We start from the raw sequence: 19,001 nt of genomic DNA, 5'->3' as shown, positions 1-19,001 counted from the left end.
AAGTTAATTGCAGATTGTTCCAGGTTACTACATCCGAAGGAATCTTGATGGCTTCATCGAGCATAGTACATGTGCAAACAATACAGCTAGTGAACATTACATGGTTGAACGGTTGATTATCGATGATCTGTTGCACTGGGCTACAAATTACAAGGTGCTATTTCAATTGACTCTCTCATACTGCAAGAATCATTCATTAATTTAAGGATCTAATTATGGACTCATAGACATGGTTAGGTGTGCCTATTAAAATTTATTTTGATATGGCCCAAATGAATTTCTCTGATTATCTGTATTGCAGGTTGATGGATTTCGTTTTGACCTCATGGGTCATATAATGAAGCGTACAATGGTATGGGCTGCATTCACGAAATATTTTCTCTTGTGAAACTTTGCTTTAACATTCATTCCAGGCCACAATTTTTCACAAGATATCAAGGATTTCAAACTATTCCATGATAAACAAACTCAGAAACACATGTTTGCTAGCTGTGCACTGTTTATGCATTCAAAATCTTGTGAGATATTTATACTGCTAAAATATTTGCTAGTATTTCAATATGGTGATTGATTTTCATGTGAAAAAATAGAAAAGTAAAGTAGCGGCTGTCAATAGGCTTTTTATCTGGATTTCTATAGTGTAGTGGAATTCATTTATTTTTATTGAGATATGTGCTAGTTGATTTAATCTGAAGGAAGTTAATAATAATGAAAGATGTTGTCTTCTTCCTCCTCCTCCTCTTCTTCTTTTTAAAGTTTTGAACCTGCTTATTGCCTGCAGGTAAAGGCTAGAAGTATGCTTCAAAATTTAACGAAAGAAAATGATGGAGTAGAAGGCTCTAGCATCTACATGTATGATGGACTGAATTGTTTTTTATTCTTTTTTTCTTTCGTACTTCCTTCATCATTGTGCTCTAATGTAGTATTCTATGATTTGTAAGTTTATAATAGTATAACTAATCGCAGTAGCCTGTTTCATTATTAGATATGGTGAAGGATGGAACTTTGGGGAAGTGGCTGAAAATGGGCGTGGCGTAAATGCATCCCAATTCAACATTTGTGGAACTGGAATTGGAAGGTACAATTTCTTACTTGCCATGTAGAGTTACGGATGTTAACATCAATTTCTTAAACTAAAAATTCCCTAACAAGAAGATCGTGAATCATATGTGAATTATTACTTCCTATATCACTCTTTTACGTCATAAATGGAGCACATAAAATGGTCTCCAAGAGATTTTTCCGGTCAATGGTACTCTTGGAACCTTATTTGTTCAACTGATGCTACCTTAACCAGATATGCTGATTCCTGATATAATCCTCTATTAAGAGAAGGATCATAGCTATACAGAACTTATGCTGATGTTTTCAACAATAAAAGAGGCAGATACAATAATATATACCTGAGTTGGAATTTGAATTGTGTCTAGACAAACAAATAACTGTAAAACATGACTTCAGCTTCAATGACCGGATTCGGGATGCAGTGCTTGGTGGATCTCCTTTTGGACCTCTACTTCAACAAGGTTTTGCAACAGGTTTGTCGGTTGAGGTAATCCCATTTTGGAGTCCATTGACCTCCAATTATCTAGCAGTTATCTTTCTCAATTCAATAATAATTTTACTCACTCCTCATTCTTCTCATCAAAAGTTGCCAACACACCTTTTCTTAAGTATCTTCTGTACTAATCTTCTACTTCTTCAGCCCAACGATCATGACCATGGAAGCAAATCTACAGTGAAACATATGCTTGCTGTATCTAAGGATCACATTCAGGTACTTTGAACATTATATACTACTATAAGATTTTCAGGAATTATTACGTAACAAATTAATTCATTAACAAACTGTGGTCTAGATTCCTAGTTGAAATCGATTATGATTGGAAAAATGGCAACCTTTTGGTATTCAATTTTTTTAGGACTGTGACAGTAACTTGCACTTTCTTAGCTTAGTCATATTCCTCGTGTCAGATGGGCTTCAAGGGAATGATAATGTTAGTACTCATATTCTTCTGCTAAAAATTATTTTGTAACTCATCCAGCATCATCTTTCTGCAAGGTAGGTTGGGATGGCTGCTAACCTGAAGGATTATGTTCTTACCAACCATGAGGGACAGGAGGTAAACACATTCTCATAAACTATCGCTCCGTCAATTTTTATTTATATATAAGCCAGATACAATCCCAATATTTCCAGTAATTTCGAAGCTTTATTATAAGAATATTAACAAAATTGCCTCTTAAGAAGTATGGCAGGAACACCTTCTCTTACATAAACTATGTACTTCACGAAAATCACACAGAAAATTTATTGCTAAAATCAGTGGTGCTTTATTATCAAGAATATGTCAGATCTGCCAACATGTTGCCATAATCTATATAAGATCATGGTTTCTTTATCTCTTCCCTCCAAGCAGGTTAAAGGATGTGAAGTTTCAATGCATGATGGTGTACCTGTTGCATATGCTTCATCCCCCATAGAAACAGTAAGGGCTGCCATTCTACAGAAAATCTATTTATAAAGGGCAGTTGCTCAATATGCAAGCTTTCTGTCAGTCTTTAAAAGTCTTATGTATGCCAGTGCCCTTATTGGATACTAAGCAGCTCATATCTTTGACTATTGTTAAATCTTATGGAATTAGGTTAATTATGTCTCTGCTCATGATAATGAGACGTTGTTCGACATTGTCAGTTTGAAGGTAACCCTCTCTCTTTCACTGTTTGCACCGTAAATCCTGCTGATGCATAGTATTTAATTAATGCTATTCTTATTATGTATAGACTCCCGTAAACATCTCTTTGGATGCAAGATGTAGGATGAACCATTTGGCAACCAGCATCGTAGCACTTTCCCAGGTTTTGACTTTGAGTTACTATATTAACAGTGCCTTAATATTTCACGTTGGATCGAGAATTTTGTTTACCTCCATTGTCATAACTGAAAATGGTATAGTTAAAAACTTGATTTTTCTCAGTAAGTTATGGAATTTCCGCTAAACATGTATTTAAGTGTACTTATTTCATTATTTGTAGGGAATACCTTTCTTTCATGCTGGCGATGAAATTCTGCGTTCAAAATCATTAGATCGTGACTCATATAATTCAGGCGATTGGTTCAACAGGTAAGTTGGAGGTACTTAATTACATACAAATCGTAGCGCTACTGTTAGATTCAGCAAAAGCATCGAATAATTGATGGAACTATAGCTTACTAGAGTTGCCGATAAGGCGCAATAAGTTGACTTCTTTCAAGTTGTAAATTCTTGAAAACCCTACAACTCTCCAAATTCTTCATTCAGGTTAGATTTCAGCTACAACTCTAATAACTGGGGTGTTGGCCTTCCTCCAAAAGAAAAGAACGAGCGAAATTGGCCACTGTAAGCATAATTTCTCTTAATCCTGTATTGGTAACTATTAGCATTGGATCAATTTTTAGTATTGAAGTTCTATATCACTATGCGATATATTTCTCTTCTCCGATTTGACATATTTTCCTGTCTTCCACAGAATGAAAATCAGACTGGCAGATCCAGCATTCAAGCCTCAAAGAAATCACATCATTGCAGCGCTTGACAACTTTTGTAGCCTTATTAAAATCAGATACTCTTCCCCACTTTTCCGTCTGCACACAGCAAATGCAATCCAGGTTATTAGAAAGTTAACTTTTTGTGCATTTCTTTCTTTGAAATTAGAAGATAGATTCCTCATTTCTTATCATCAAGATTCTAGAACTAAGACTCCGGTCAGTGCACTCATTTAAGTTTGACTTCATTCAGAAAAGAGTACGATTTCATAACACGGGTTCATCATCAATCCCCGGTGTGATTGTCATGAGCCTCGAGGATGGCCACGCGGGAGTTCCTGGACTTTCTCAATTAGATCCCATGTTAGTAAAGCCAAAAGTTTTGTAAACAAAATATTTAAACTTATGCCAACTGTATGAAACATATGTATGAACTATGGTTGCAGCTACTCATACATCGTTGTTCTAATCAACGCGTGCCCTACGGATGTCACGTTTACCAGCCCATCTCTAAGGGGAAAAGCTCTACAACTACACCCAGTACAGGTTCCTATCTGCCCTCTTCTTTCACCACTTTTCACACACATGTACAGTCATCTGCGCTTGTGTAATGCTGTGATCTTGTCCAGGTGGATTCAAGTGATCATGTTGTCAATGAGTCGACATATGACTCGCCCTCCGGATCTTTCAGAATACCCCTTCGGACGACTGCCGTTTTCGTCGAACGTCGAGCGACCTGAGAGACCAGACACTACATGTCAAGAGGCTCACAGTGTTATCAAATCCAATGCTTGGTTTTGTATGTACCTCAAAGATGCCTCTAAATTTGCATTGATGATTCATGTGTTGTAGACATTTCTAACTTTCTTTTTTCATCTGTATGTGAAATAGGAGGTTTTTTGGAACATGGATTCGACCTCATCAATATTGGATCAAACTGGTTCAGTCAATATTTTAATAATAATTACCAAAACCCGAGTACGGGTGAAATAAAAATGAACATTTTTTATGGTTGTTTAGAAATGTATGGCTTCTATGGTACAACAATATTAATAAATTGAATATCGGGAGAAACATAGAAAGTGGTGTTACAAGAAATGGTAGTCTAAATCCTTCATTCTATTTGTACTCAATTTCAACTCTATCATACATATGGAGTCATTTTCTTGTTGTATATTGAATCTAATTTTAGATATTATATGCTGATCTGAATTTTAACATAGCGATCTATTATGTATAGTACATTCGAAAATGCTGAAGTAATCACCATTAATAATAACATAATTATGTAAAAGATGCATCATTGTATATATAATACATATAAAAATTAAAGAAATTAAATGGTTAGTATACTACCACCGATTATTCGTCTGACATTGCAATACAAGGCCATTCTGCACATGATGAATTGAAATAAAAAGTTAATTAAGATATAGTATGGAATATTAATGTCACTATGAAATGAAAGACGTTCAAATAAATTCCCTCAGTGGAAAGAATGGACTTCACAAATTAACAACCAACTGTCGGAAATATATATATATGTCGTTGAAAAATGATTTTCTACGCTAACAGCAAATATATAGTGGGATTTATATCACTCACACATTTAACTGAAAATTATATCTGATGGTTTTTGTTGACTTATAGTTTTTGTTTGTGCAATTTCGGTTGACTCAGCTTATTACTCGAATATAGTCAGTCCCAATATCTATCTCAATTTCTATATTTAGTGCAAGAATTACTGATATAAATATAAAAGGCAATTGAGTTTGAAGACCTCTCACATTCACTAATTACGTTATAGTGTAAACTTCCTCCAACCTCCACTCCCCACCTCCCTCCTACTTTCTTTCTCCTCCGCTTCGTCACCCTCTCTCTCTCCACCCCTAGAATGTGAGAGAAAAGAAATCAACAAACGCCAAACCAGCATCCAACATACATAGTCTCTACACGGCGGTGGTGGGCCGGGTTATATATATATATATGGAGACCGCGACGGAAGAGGCAGCGGCGACGCCGTGTTTGAATACGGACCTCATTACGAAAGGCAAACGAACCAAGAGAGAAAGACCTAATTCCCCGGTTTCCTTCACCATCACACCACCCCCACGCGCCGCCGCCTCATCGGAGGAGAGTACCACGACGGAGGAAGCCGACACCGCCAGGTGCCTCATCCTCCTCTCCCGGGGCCACTTCAACAACAACCGCCGCAGCGACGCCGCGACCACCTCCTACGGCGGCGGCGGAGCGTGCATATACACATGCAAGACGTGCAACAGGTCCTTCTCATCCTTTCAGGCCCTGGGCGGCCACCGCGCCAGCCACAAGAAGCCTAGAAACGAGAAGCGGTACGCCATATTCTCCGACGAGGAGGATTTGACGTCGCCGTCGTCGTCGTCGAGGAACAAATTCTCTCCGACCTCTCTCTCCCTTCAGCTGAGCAGCGTGTCGACCACCACCACCACCGCAGTGAAGTCGCCGAGGGTCCACGAGTGCTCCTATTGCGGGGCCGAGTTCGCTTCCGGCCAGGCCCTCGGCGGCCACATGAGGAAGCACCGCGGCGGCGCCGCCCCATCGCCTCGAGGCGTTGATGAGGTGGAGGCCGGAAAGTGGCTGTCGTTGGATCTCAATCTTCCGGCGCCGGAAGATGAGAGAGAAAGAAGCCCTAACCGGATTCCTCCACCATTACTACTCCACCCTTGATTTATTTTCACATTATACTTTTGGAAGGTTTTAAAGTATTGACCACCTTCCACAATTGTGCATTTTGACTCACCACTGTATATAACAATTTTTGTAAGGAAAATATTTCCTGCAATTCTTTTTTTTTTTTTTTTGTAAACTAGTAGCTCATGACATTCTTTGAATTCTGTAAATAGTTTCATTTTACTTTGTTTTACACTTTTATTCCATCTCATAATTATAATATATGAGGATTAAGTTGGAGAGTATTTGAATTCTACATATCTTCTTTAATTTCGTTTTAGGGGGAAATGCACATGTAGAATATGGTATATAAAATACAGTATTGATATTCAATCCTCTTCTGTAAATTTTCTTTTCTGGTATTCAATGTTCTGCAGCTGTAAAATATCATCGTTATCTTTTTTAAATGATATATTGCTTTAAATTATGTAACAATTTGGTGTGTCTTCCTTGACATGTTCCCAACTACGCAGGTCAGATGAAAAAAAGTACAAATTCTAGCTTGATCTGCTTGTACATAAAATGTAGTATAAGTTTTTGTTCAAGGTTGGTAGAGCTAACTAATTTTGTACTTTTATATTCTTTTCTTAATGTCCAAACAGGAGTTTGCTTCACTGGATCGGAGTATAAATCTTTGCCTTTAATTTAGGACATATATACATAAATGTTTTATTTCATTTTGTTTGTAGTTCCCCCAGTTGACTTTTAATTAGAAGCTGGAATTCTTTCACGCCCTGGTTAATTAGTGGTTAATTAGGATCATTTAAGAATATTAATGTGGTCAATGTTTCCATCTTTCAACTATTTTTTCTACCACCAAATATTACACACCTGAATTAAAATACAGCTCCCCCGGCCCATTATGAAGATGAATAACAAGAGTGTCTATGAATCTCATTTCCCCCGTTACCAAACTCAAAAAGATAAATAAATAAAATCAAAATTCACACAAAACTATATATAAATTTTGTTGCATAACTCTAGTGCCTACGAATCTCAATTCTCCCGATCACCTAACTCAGAAAGACAAATAATTAAATAAATAAATAAAACCAAAATTGATAAAATTATTGTATTTTAATTCCAACAAACTGTAAATTTTGGTGGTAGAAAATTTTGTTTGATGTAAGGATCTAATTTGAAACACCATGGTTTGCTCATGCAATATAACACAAAATAAAGCTTAAAACCAGCAATTTGTGAGTATCCAGCCTGGGCAATTTAGTTTGAGGCCATGGTTTGGAGTTTTATTTACACAATTATATATCTATTTGTTAATGGCTTAGAAACGGCAATTTTTTATGTTTTATGTTGATTTATGTTGGTCTTCTTTGCCCCCCCCCCCCCCCCCCCCCCCCCCGCCCCCTAAACCCTTAATTAATCTTGCAATTTTTTGTTTCTCCATGTGTTATAAGAAACGTGTTGTTTATTTTGAATCTGCGTGCATTTTTCTTTTATGTGGATTTATTTATTTATTATTTCACGTGTATTGACAATATGACTGATCACCAAAACACGTCAATTATCAGTCACAAAATTATTTTTGCATGTCAGAAAAAAAAATGAAACGATGTATATTATTTTATAATTAACTTCAAAGTGAGATATTTTCATAAAAAACCGCTCGATCGATATGCCAAAAAATAATATTTACCCTAATAGTCATTAGATGCAAGATGACAATGGCAATATCACACATTATAAATTGTCATGTGTGCTGACTTTTTTGTATGTGTGTTAGCATGTAATAATGATACGGTGGTTAATATCTGAGCCTAAAAAAACTCATATTTAAATCTACTGTTATTTAATTTTTAAATTATTTATTTATCCAATAAAAAAAATAAGTTTTGTCACTCAAATAAAATTAAAATCAAGTCTATATTTCGAGTTCATCGACAACGGCTAGCTGCTAGTTAATACTCCTAGTTTAAATAGTAATAGTAATCAATGCTTCAAGAAAATAGTAGTATCAAACATAAAAATAGACTCATCATTTCGGTCACAAAAATCACAATCAAACTGAATTCATATTTGATTCACAGCAAAACGCAATTATCCACATCTCTTAATTAATTTTTCCAATCAACTCTCCTCTGATTTCCGACATTATCTCTGAGATAAATAGCATCGGACCTCGCTGACCAGAAGGATTCCGAAATGTGAGTTTTAGAAACCTTAAACGCATCAAAAAGCGCAGCCTTCGATCCCCATTGAAGAAGGCAGAACAATATCTTAGCGTCGGAATCATCGCAGAAATTCCAATGAAAATCTTGATCGTGATAAAGTGTGCCATCTACGAGATCCCGACCGTCGAATTTACAATGCACCTTTAACGGTGGGGATTTGTCGCCCACGGGGAGCGTGTTGATTATATAAACTGTTTAATTTGTTGTTCTGTGGTAGAACATCCACTCACAACTTCTTCGGGAGAGAGGAGTTGTAGAGAGACAAAGAGAATAAGAATTTTAATTATGCTCATGCTGTCTCTCATTTTAACTTTACATATATTTTTTTTTTATGATTGCAGAGTCGCTTAATTTATAGGCATATAAATGACAAAACACAATCAGATTACAGAAAAAAATGAAATATATTGAGATTTTTAGAATTTTGAGTGATTAATTAATTGGTAATTGCCAAAATATAGCCATAAAATACTCTCCTTTCAACATTCATTGCATCACCTTTCAGAAGATCTATAAATATATACTAACATTGTTAAAAGATATTTGTAGTCAATACTATAATATAGGAAATGTTTTTTTTTAATATATAGCTAAAGAATGAACAAATATTGATCAAATTTACTAGTTTTAATCAAAATGTCCACTACTAGCACTTCTAAGTTTTTGGACTACTTAATGAAAATAATTTTTAAGTCATACTACTAATGAACAAATAGGTTTTTAAGTCATACTACTTTTTTTGTTGATTTATTCATTATTGTTATCTTTATTGAGAAATGAAAATTACAAATAAATCAATGTAATACACAAAATAGTCCTATTCAGTTAATATTATGAAATTTTTGTTCTTTCTAAATTCAAACACAAGTGAAAATGGACTATTTATGTATTATATTAACTTATTAATAAATTTTATTAATTTATTCATTATTCTTATTTGTCGTTGCTGAATTCCCTCTCTCTTATATGTATATTCGGCTATTCGCTAGGGCCTACGGCATTCTCGGCAATGCTTAGTCATTGTGGTTCTTAATTAGAAGCAATAAGATAATGTGTAAATACATGTGAAATAGAAAAGAGAAGACACTTGTCTTCATTATTGATGTAAATTCGAGGCTAACTTTCAATTTTACACGTCGTAATAAAGAATCACTGATTTCATTGTCACAATATAGATAGATGAGTCTAAAACAAGAAAATAAAAAAGGGGGAAAAAAATCGAATAGAAGAAAAATAAATCGGTAGGGATCTCCCTCACCACCCTTCCTGCGGAGCCGGTGCAGGTGCAGGTGTAAAAGCAACATCATCATCCACCACTCCTGTAACAACAATCCAACCAAAGCTCACTTCATATAAGCAACAATTAAGGCAAACTGTCGGGCCGGGCCAACTCAACCCGAGCCCATCAGGCCCAATGGAGATTCAAACAATACTGGGCTTAATTGTATCACGACATGCGTAGGCCCAATGTTACTGCAAGCTATTTTGGGCCGGCCATGGCCTATGCAGACCAAACCCGAGGGCCGAAGAAAGAATTTGGGCAGGTAAAGGATCAAATTGCGAGGGTGTTTGGCTAAGCTTATTTCAAAGAGTTTATAATCTCTAATAGCTTATAAGATGTCGAGCCTATATAGTTTATCAAGAGTTTATGAGAGGTGAAAATGTTTGTATAATTAAATTTATAAGCTAGAGAGTGAATTTTGTAAAGAAACAAAAGTTTTGCTAGAAAAATAACAATAGAGAGAGATGAACTTGGAAAGATATATGATGAAAATAACAAATTATGATTGAATAATATTTGCAAAATGATTAGTGTATAAGATTTTAAAATAATAAATTGGAGCAGATTAACTTATTTTTTAGGGAGCTTATAAGTTGTTTGTTTAATAGCTTATTTTGTCAAATATTGAAGGAACTTATAAATTATTTTAAAGAGATTCTAAGCTAGCCAAACACCCTCTATATCATGCCTTAAAAAACATGTCTATTTTGACACCTCTAAGTAATAGTCAAGGGTAGAGCACTCGCCAACAACGAAGTGCAGCTCCTCTCCAACCATTAAGTTGAGGGTTCGAATCACCAGAAAAGAAATGCAAAATTATTATTGATCCTCTTTAAAAAAAAATGCTAGAGCGCTCACCGCATACGAGAAGGTTCTGAGGGGGCGGGCGCTCCTTGGCGGGGTTGGGGTCGTCGTTGTGAACCCTAATGTAGATCTCCTGCCCCATGTACCAATGCACCAAGTTCTGGGATCTCAAGTTCCACATCCCAGGGTTGTCAAGAAACACATACACAGCACTCCATCCGCCTGGATACACTTGCACAGTCGAACGAACAACCGGATCGTATAAATTATACGTGGCGCGGGAATCTACTGTCCACTCCCCCTCACCAAATCTACAATCATAGTTTCAACAAATCCCATCAAGACATTTAACTAGTATAACAACCATAAAAAAAGACCTCACTCACCCCACAACAAAAAATCCAAAGCCATCTAAATGCCAAGAATCAATCTCATCTTCAAGCTCATTCTTGAACACAATCTCCAGCCACCCCTTGTGCACCCCCGTCACCACCGAAACTCCGTAGACCGCCGCACCACTGATCGACTGGGTAGGGAATTTGTCGAGCTGGTACACACCGGAGCCATTTCTGAAGTAATCAGCAAGCTTGAGGGGAGTGTTGGGAGTGAGATAAGACACATTGTTCACAACATAGCTCCGGACGTCATTGATCAAAGCTCTCGATCCGTGGAGGACGAATGTCTGAGACAGCGTTACATTCGACACGTTGAACGTGCCTTGTGGATTAGGCCTCGCAGCACCAGCATGTCAGATTCCATCTTCACTTGCAAAAATACCATCATAAGTTGAAAGCAACATACTAGGATACAATGTGATTGCTTACCTTATGGATTTAGCTTGATTGATCGAAAAATCCAAATCGAAGGGATCGGGGCCATCTGGGATGGGGCCTTGGACAGCTGAAGCAGAGTTCATGTAATGAAGTATCCCTTTGGCAACAAGCGAGCTATTGGATGCATCAAACTTGTAAAATTTTGGGGTGGCCACGACATAGTAGTCGGCCTCATCTTGATCCGCAGTGACAAGAACTGAGTACGACTGGCCAACGTGCACATCCAGAGAATCCAACGCGATCTGGTCCGTATAGGAGCCTTCTGTCTCCACAAGAACCATCTGATGCTTCTGAAACCTCAAGTTGAAGCTAAACTGAGTCCCGACGTTTGAGATCCTAAACCGGTAGGTCTTCCCTGCATATAACAACCACCACGAATACGATTCAAGATCAAGAACTCCAGAGAAAAAAGCTTGAAGAATGGGACAACTCATTCACCTTTTGTGACATTGAAAGACTCATACAATGTGGAACCAAGACTGCCATAAGGCCCCTTCCCATTCATCAAAATGACACTAGGGAACATTTGATTTGTGTTTTCTTGTATCATTATCCGAGCATTCTGCCATCAAAATGCATAAAATCAAACACAAGGTCAAGAAAATTAAGGACAGTCGACAAGAACAGATGTCTGCAGAGTGTTACCTTGTAGTATTCCTCCATCCAGTCACCAACGAGGAGATCAAACTCGGCTTCCGGTTTAGGGAAAGGCACTAGGATGACATTGCGATTGTTGACACGAATCGGGCCGTATCCTCCACCAGACTTCTGGAAGTTTATAGAAGGGAAGTAAGTGTAGGAGCCAATTTGATCCTTCGCCTGAAAAACATAAGTCCAGTTTGTCCCAGGCTCGATCGGGCAGTTCGTGCCCTGACACCCCATCTTGCCACGAGTTCAGCCTCTGCTGTATTCCATTCCTTCAAAACACCAGAAAACAGAATCAGTAAACCACCCAAATAAAAAAATTAAAAAAGTAGCAGTTCTCGAAAAGATTGATCATAACCATGTAAAGAGCAAGTGTTCATCCAAATTGTTGAACACATTGACATGAACAATATCGTTAGTCGTTCGCGTTTATGAGCGGGCCGGGGAACATTCCATTGATCTTGATAACCTGCAAAAGTTGCATACATTAGTAAAAGTAGAGTGAGAGAGATGAGATAGGAGTGCATATACTTACACTAGTATGATTGTTGGTCATGGAATAGATAGGTGTGATCTCAGCTGCGACAATCCATTCATAGTAGATGTCTAAGCAGTTCATACTAGAGAGAAGAGAGAGAAGAAGCAAGAGAGAGACAAGTGCCTGCTTAAGGGGGGCATAAGAAGCCATTGAAGCAGCTCTAGAGAAGTGAACAGAAAGTCGAGTCGAGATGCTACGATGGAACCATCTTATATACTGGTACAAGAGAAGCAGGCCTTGTTTGAAGACAAATATCAAATCATACAGTAAAAGACTTTGTTTGTATAAGCATTAAGATCACATTGTGCCGGCACCTAGACACATCATTTTCTGATTAACAAGGTTGTTTCGAACAAGCCTAGGCTGTCTTTCTGTCATGTTTTGAAGACTGATTCAGCAGAGAGAGAGAGAGAGAGAGACTGATTCAGCAGCAACCAGCCAAGAAAACTAGACAAATAAAGGGATAACAAAAGGTCGAAAATTAGGACAAAAGCAACAAACTACCCTTCAAACTGTTATAACACATCTATATGCATCAAGAAACGCGCTGCTGGCATTCATATATTGGCACTCAGTTTCGTGCAACGAGGAGAAATCCACATTCGCTATGAGCACAAATGAAAATCAACAACACCCAAAATATGAAAAGAGAAACACAAGTGATAAATTACTGGAATAAGTACACATACATATCATTATGCATTATATACATATACAAATATGATTCGTTCATGGAATTTTGGGGCGTGCAAAACTGCCAGTGTGTAAAAGATTAAAAGAATGCAGTGAAACAAACTAACTTAAATTTACATATGATAACTAGGAAATCGGATTCATATTCGATTCAAGTCGAAGGGGACCTGCAAAAACGCTGAATTTGAACTAGGAACAGCAATTGCCATTGTGGCCAACTTGTTTTTGCTTTAAAATCTGGTTCTTTACCGGCGTAGATCCTTTCTCTAGCAGGCTCGGTACCTCCAATATCTGTACAAAAACTAAATGTGCTAGAAGTTTGAGCTTAAAATTGTTTCGAATCTAAAACTTAGGGCAATGAGATGATGAATGTTTTCTGTTATATTTTTCAATTTGATAAACTTTGTCCAATTAAATTGGGATATATGGAACCAACCTTTAGAGTAAGCTCTTTGAAACATTGCTTCACATTTGCTTGAGTCTTGGCGCTGCACTCAAGAAACAAACACTTGTGCTCTTGTGCGAGAGCCATCCCCTCCTCCGTCGTAACAGCCCTCTCGTTTTCCTGAAAACAGGGTATCCATCAGCAAGATGGGTCGTGTGGTTGTCTAGAAAGACACGATACACAGCAACACGCATATATGTCACTTACCCTATCAACTTTGTTGCCAACTAGAATCTTGATACAATCGGGATCCGTGCAGCAACGCTCTAATTCCTTAACCCAGGTCTTCGATAGACTTGTAAAGGTCTCTCGTCTTGTAACATCATAGACTGCAAAGAGTTCATATAGAATGATGCAGAGATTATTCGAAATTCTTCATCATCATAAGAGAAAAAAAGGCATCCACGACCAAACTAGAATGTCGTACCAAGGATGATACCGTGTGCTCCTCTGTAGTAGGAACTTATTAATGATCCGAACCTTTCCTGCCCAGCTGAATCGCAATATACACTTATGCATGAGTTCTTAACATAGAACGAGTAAATAAAAGCCAAAGTAAAAACGATTTGAATACACGGTTGGCATTGAATCAATGGCACAAGATTAATCTAATTTCATGTCCTGTTTTTTGGTGTACATAACAAAGGCATTTCGCACTCTGGCTTCTCAATGACAAGTTCTTTCGACTGACACAACAATTTCTACAAGTTCTTCATAGAATTGAAGCACATGAACAAACCATTTGCTACAAAGTTTGGCATTCGATCCCATTAACAAAAGAGTTTTAATTGTCATAACTAACCATTCTGAATACCTGACCAAATTCAGTGTCGCATTATATGAAGTTAAATTCATAAATAATGAACAAACCTATCAACTAAATTGCTGGACCCTATTGAAAAGACACTTCAACCACAAAGCCAAATACTCACCAACATAAACCTATTGAATCCCAATTTCTCATTCGTCCTTATTATTTTGAGCAAAGAGAATCATAATGCCGAAAGTGACAGCATTTACTTGAAAAGTTCTACTTAATCATCTCCGTGTGGTTGCACTGACTTCAAATCAAAATCTAGCAAAAAACAGTCCAAAATATGAACATTTCCCGTAACAAGGAGGTTCTTATAATTCACAGTTGTAACCAAGTTCCCATCAGCAAATAGGTTGGACTAATTAGAGGATTAGGACAGAAAGTTATACCTGTATCCCAAATCGTAAGTTTGAGTCTTTTTCCAGCAGTGGTTAGCAGCTTTATCTTGAAATCCACTCCTGAAAAATCAAGCACAACCGATCAAACATAAACCTAAACTAAATCAAATCCAATCAAGGAAGCCAAAACACACTTACAAAAACACAAAAGCAAAAACAAATAAAAAAATAAAAAATCAAAGAAGCCTGAAACAAAGTTTTCAATCTCCCAAAACCAAATTTAAGGCCATAAAACCATACAAAAGCTAAGGCATCGAACTTCATGAACCTTCAAAACATTGCTGGAAACTTCAAAAAAAATCTGCCAGTAAATGATCAAATTTTAAGACCATAAAAACCACACAAAAAAGTTGAAAATGCACAAATTCTGACAAATTTCTCACAGGAAACTTCAAGGATAAAACACAAAAAATTCAAAACTGGCTAAACCTCACCCCTAACACTATCATGCCGATACATATCACAAGTATTCCTCACTAAGAAATTCAAGAATCAAACTTTATCATCAAAAAAAAGAACCAGAATTGTCTGACCCGCTACAAAAATATAATCAGCCCAATACAAAGCACACACACAACATACCAATAGTAGGAGAAAGATCATGAGGAAACTGCTGGCAGTTGGAGATAAAACTGAGCAAAAGGCTGCTCTTTCCCACAGCAGAATCGCCAATTAACAGAACCTTAAAAGAGTAATCATAGTTGGTGCCGCAGCTACTCTTTCTTGAACCCATCATTCAATTCATATATTCCCCTCTCAATCACATAACCATTTTCAGCAACCGTTCAAACCAAGAAAAAGAGAATGCCCAAGTTTTCAGACAAGGTTGTTGCGAGTGGGTTGAGGTTCTTGTGTCACAGCCACTTGGAACAAATGTCTCGTTTTCATAGAGACGGTTGTACAATTGATTGTACACGCGCCGGCACCATGAGAAATCCCTGTGGGCACCCACTTCGCGTCGAGTCAATGTCATTTTTCGCGGCATTTTATATTCGGATTTTTTAGGGGAGAAAATTTGAATCTTGATAAAGGGCTTTGCGTTTCTAAGTGGAATTTGATCTTGTGTGGGGTCACAATTTAAAAATGTAATCTTTTTGTTCATTTTGTTGGTTTGCTAATTATTCAAAATGATAGCCAATTGCTCAATGCCCAAGATTTCTCGTTTTCAAATTTAGTGTTTGATTGTAAGAGGTTATCTTCAAAAGAATGTTAGTTTATAGATGAAGATGAATTATCGTTTGGACTTGTGTAATGTACGAAAATATATATTTTTAAAATAAGTTAATAGAAAAATGAAAATGAGTATAAAAAAATTGAAAAATACTCCGTCCGCCAAAAGTGGACAACACTTTGGATGAGCACAAAATTTAATAAAATTAGTGATAATTTTGATGTAGTGGAGAAATTGTCCCACCACTTTATGAGATGTGTGATTGAGATTGAATTTGGAGTAATTTTTTTGTAAATAAAGAGTGCTTGTAAGGATAAAAGATTAAAGTGGATCGTGAGATCATTTCTTTAAAAGAAAAATGATATACTCTTTGCGGACGCCCGATATAGTAAAAGTGGTCTTCTTTTGGCGGACGGATGGAATGTTTATTTAGAACAAATGAGAGATTAAAGAGAATTTTGTTAAATTTTAATCTTTAAATAAATATAAATTTTATGTTTTAAATCCAATATTTATATAAAATAGTATAACAAATTAAAGCTCTTGTCAGTTGTCATGATCTTTAATTTAATATGCATATCAAATATTTTATAATTAGTTGAATTTCACAATTTAAAAAAATTATTATAATCACAAAATTATCATTCAATTATTTTAAAATTGATTTTAAATTAAAAATTGTCATTATAAATTTATTTAATATTTTCTCCCCCATCAAATAGTTGCATGTTACATTGTCGGTTTTCTTCATTGACGGTGCATTAAAATTTCTTTTATTTGATATTTTAAGTGAACCCTACTTGATAAATGATCGGTAGTCGAGACGGAAATAAAGTACTAATAAAAATGCCATAGATCAAAACTGTATAGTAATGGGCTTTTTTTTCACGTCAAAAAAAAAAAGTAATTGCCTTTTTTCATCCTTTCTCTTTAGGGATACTTATAATTTCCATACTGGTAGATGCGAGATTTTTTATTATCTTTATGGTGCGTTCACTTTGATGGATGAAAAAAATGAGGGAATAACAAAAATTTATGTCTTTAAATGTCTCAATTTTTATCCTACATTTTACACAAAAGAGAAGTTCATTATTTTTCCTTTCTTATTTTCACTTGAAGGAGGGATAATATTATCACACCAAAATGGAGGAATAATATTATCCCTCCTTGAAATGAAAATAAGGAAGAAAAAATGGTGAACTTCTCTTTTATGTAAAATATGGAATAAGAAATGAGACATTTAAAAGCATAAATTTTTGTTATCCTTCCATTTAAAGGGATAAAAAGCAAACACACCCTTAACCTAAACACCAAATTTCAAGTTATATACATATTACTCCGGTTAGAAACCATCTCCGTCGAGTACGGCATTCACTAATTTCCAAGGCATGCAAAAGCATAAGTCGTTTGAGATAAACAAAATAAATGGAATAATTAATGAAACGGTTTTTTTTTTTTACTTTGGGGAGGGAGAACGGTGAGATTTGAACTTGGACCTCATTGTTCGTAGACAAGAGTCTGCACCACTTGTTGTTCTCTTGGGGACTTAATGAAACGATTATAGTTGTTAGAAAATGACATGACATGGTGACCTAAGTAGTTTGAGTAATTAAATTTGGTCTTTTACACTCGAGGTAAAGCTAATTATAGGGTTGATAACTTCAATCCTTGTATACAGGGGCGGATCCAAGATTTAACGTTAGGGAGGTTGAATTTGTTGAACTACGGCGTTTGAAAATATTTACATAGGGGTTCGAGGGCGAGAGCCTCCGAAACAAATTTTCATACATTTTTTTAACAATTACTTGATATAATAGATAATTGTTCGCAACTCAATTAATTTAACATCAAGTAGATTGAAAGTATATAAAGACATACTTTTATGTATTTTTTAATCTTCTAAACAAATAAACTAATTTTCATTATTAATAATTCGTAATTTTACTTTTAACTTGAGAATTGACTCAAATTCAACATTAAAAATTAAATAAGAAAGAAAAAAAATAGGATAAAAATAACATAAATGTAACAAATCAATGTACAATATTAAACAAGTAATATGGATAGTTGGATATTTTTTTTTCTTATTTATATACACATATATATAGATATATAGAATAATATATATTATATATAATAATAATAATAATAATAATAATAATAATAATAATAATAATAATAAATATATAAATAAATAAATAAACCTCAAAAATTGGGAGGGGGCTTCAGCCCCCCTAGATCCGCCAATGCTTGTATAGATAGTTAGAGCATCCACAGCAAATCTCTCAAAAGTAATCCTAACTTTAAATTTGAGCTAAAATAATACAAAAGTTAGATAAAATGATCATCCAACGGATCACCTATATTAAGTTGGGCCCACAAAAAAATTTACACCCCCTCAAATTTAATCCTAAATTTACACCCCTTTAATCTAATCCTAAATTTATAAAATAGATAATGAAAAATGGGAGAGTTGCTGTGTGCAATTATAAAATAGGGGTTAAAAATAATTTAGGGAAGATTTTAGGAATATTTTTAGGAGTAAAATTTTGAGAGATCTGTTGTGGATGCTCTTAGTGCAACTAAGATCTTTTTGATATAGTCAAAATTCAAGATGTTTTTGATATAGTCAAAATTTAAGAATATACACTATATAAATTCTATATACATAATAATTTGGCAAATAATTCCCTTGAGTAATTATATTATATATGATCAGTTCATGAACGGATTTGGCAGTCGTAGATGCAAAAGGAAAAAAAAGGATTTGGCAGTCGTAATCAATTAACTAATCATTACGGAAAATGCCGAGAAATGGGGCGGCTTGATTATGTTAATCCTTTTTGCAAGGTATAATCCCGAGCATAATTAAGGTAGGAGAGATATAATTTTATCGCAAAATAACAATATATATATTCTTATAATCCTTCTAATAAGCTGCTTATTTTGTCTAT

General features: G+C 35.7%; 2 protein-coding genes and 1 pseudogene across 2 annotated transcripts; 2 read left to right on the top strand and 1 right to left on the bottom strand.

Moving 5' to 3' along the window:
* Nucleotides 1-17: 17 nt before the first annotated feature.
* LOC131014786 (pullulanase 1, chloroplastic-like) lies at nt 18-4,499 on the top strand. The gene is made up of 16 exons (XM_057942873.1): nt 18-154; nt 302-352; nt 782-852; nt 986-1,078; nt 1,462-1,552; nt 1,706-1,777; nt 2,067-2,123; nt 2,421-2,489; nt 2,646-2,702; nt 2,785-2,859; nt 3,037-3,125; nt 3,303-3,380; nt 3,511-3,649; nt 3,780-3,889; nt 3,973-4,072; nt 4,156-4,499. The coding sequence occupies exons 1-16, from the start codon at nt 101-103 to the stop codon at nt 4,264-4,266; spliced, it is 1,317 nt and encodes a 438-aa protein (XP_057798856.1). The 5' UTR covers nt 18-100; the 3' UTR covers nt 4,267-4,499.
* Nucleotides 4,500-5,312: 813 nt separating this feature from the next.
* Nucleotides 5,313-6,491, top strand: LOC131014785 (zinc finger protein ZAT5-like). Its single transcript, XM_057942872.1, has one exon. It carries the CDS (start codon nt 5,513-5,515, stop codon nt 6,230-6,232), a length of 720 nt encoding a protein of 239 aa, XP_057798855.1. The 5' UTR covers nt 5,313-5,512; the 3' UTR covers nt 6,233-6,491.
* Nucleotides 6,492-9,494: 3,003 nt separating this feature from the next.
* LOC131014783 (monocopper oxidase-like protein SKU5) lies at nt 9,495-15,833 on the bottom strand (annotated as a pseudogene).
* Between the last annotated feature and the right edge of the window lie 3,168 nt (nt 15,834-19,001).

Source organism: Salvia miltiorrhiza, chromosome 3 (assembly GCF_028751815.1).
Source record: "Salvia miltiorrhiza cultivar Shanhuang (shh) chromosome 3, IMPLAD_Smil_shh, whole genome shotgun sequence".
In the NCBI taxonomy this organism is placed as follows: Eukaryota; Viridiplantae; Streptophyta; class Magnoliopsida; order Lamiales; family Lamiaceae; genus Salvia; species Salvia miltiorrhiza.
The sequence above is the reverse complement of the archived record's forward strand: the minus strand, read 5'-3'. Positions and strand labels throughout refer to the sequence as shown.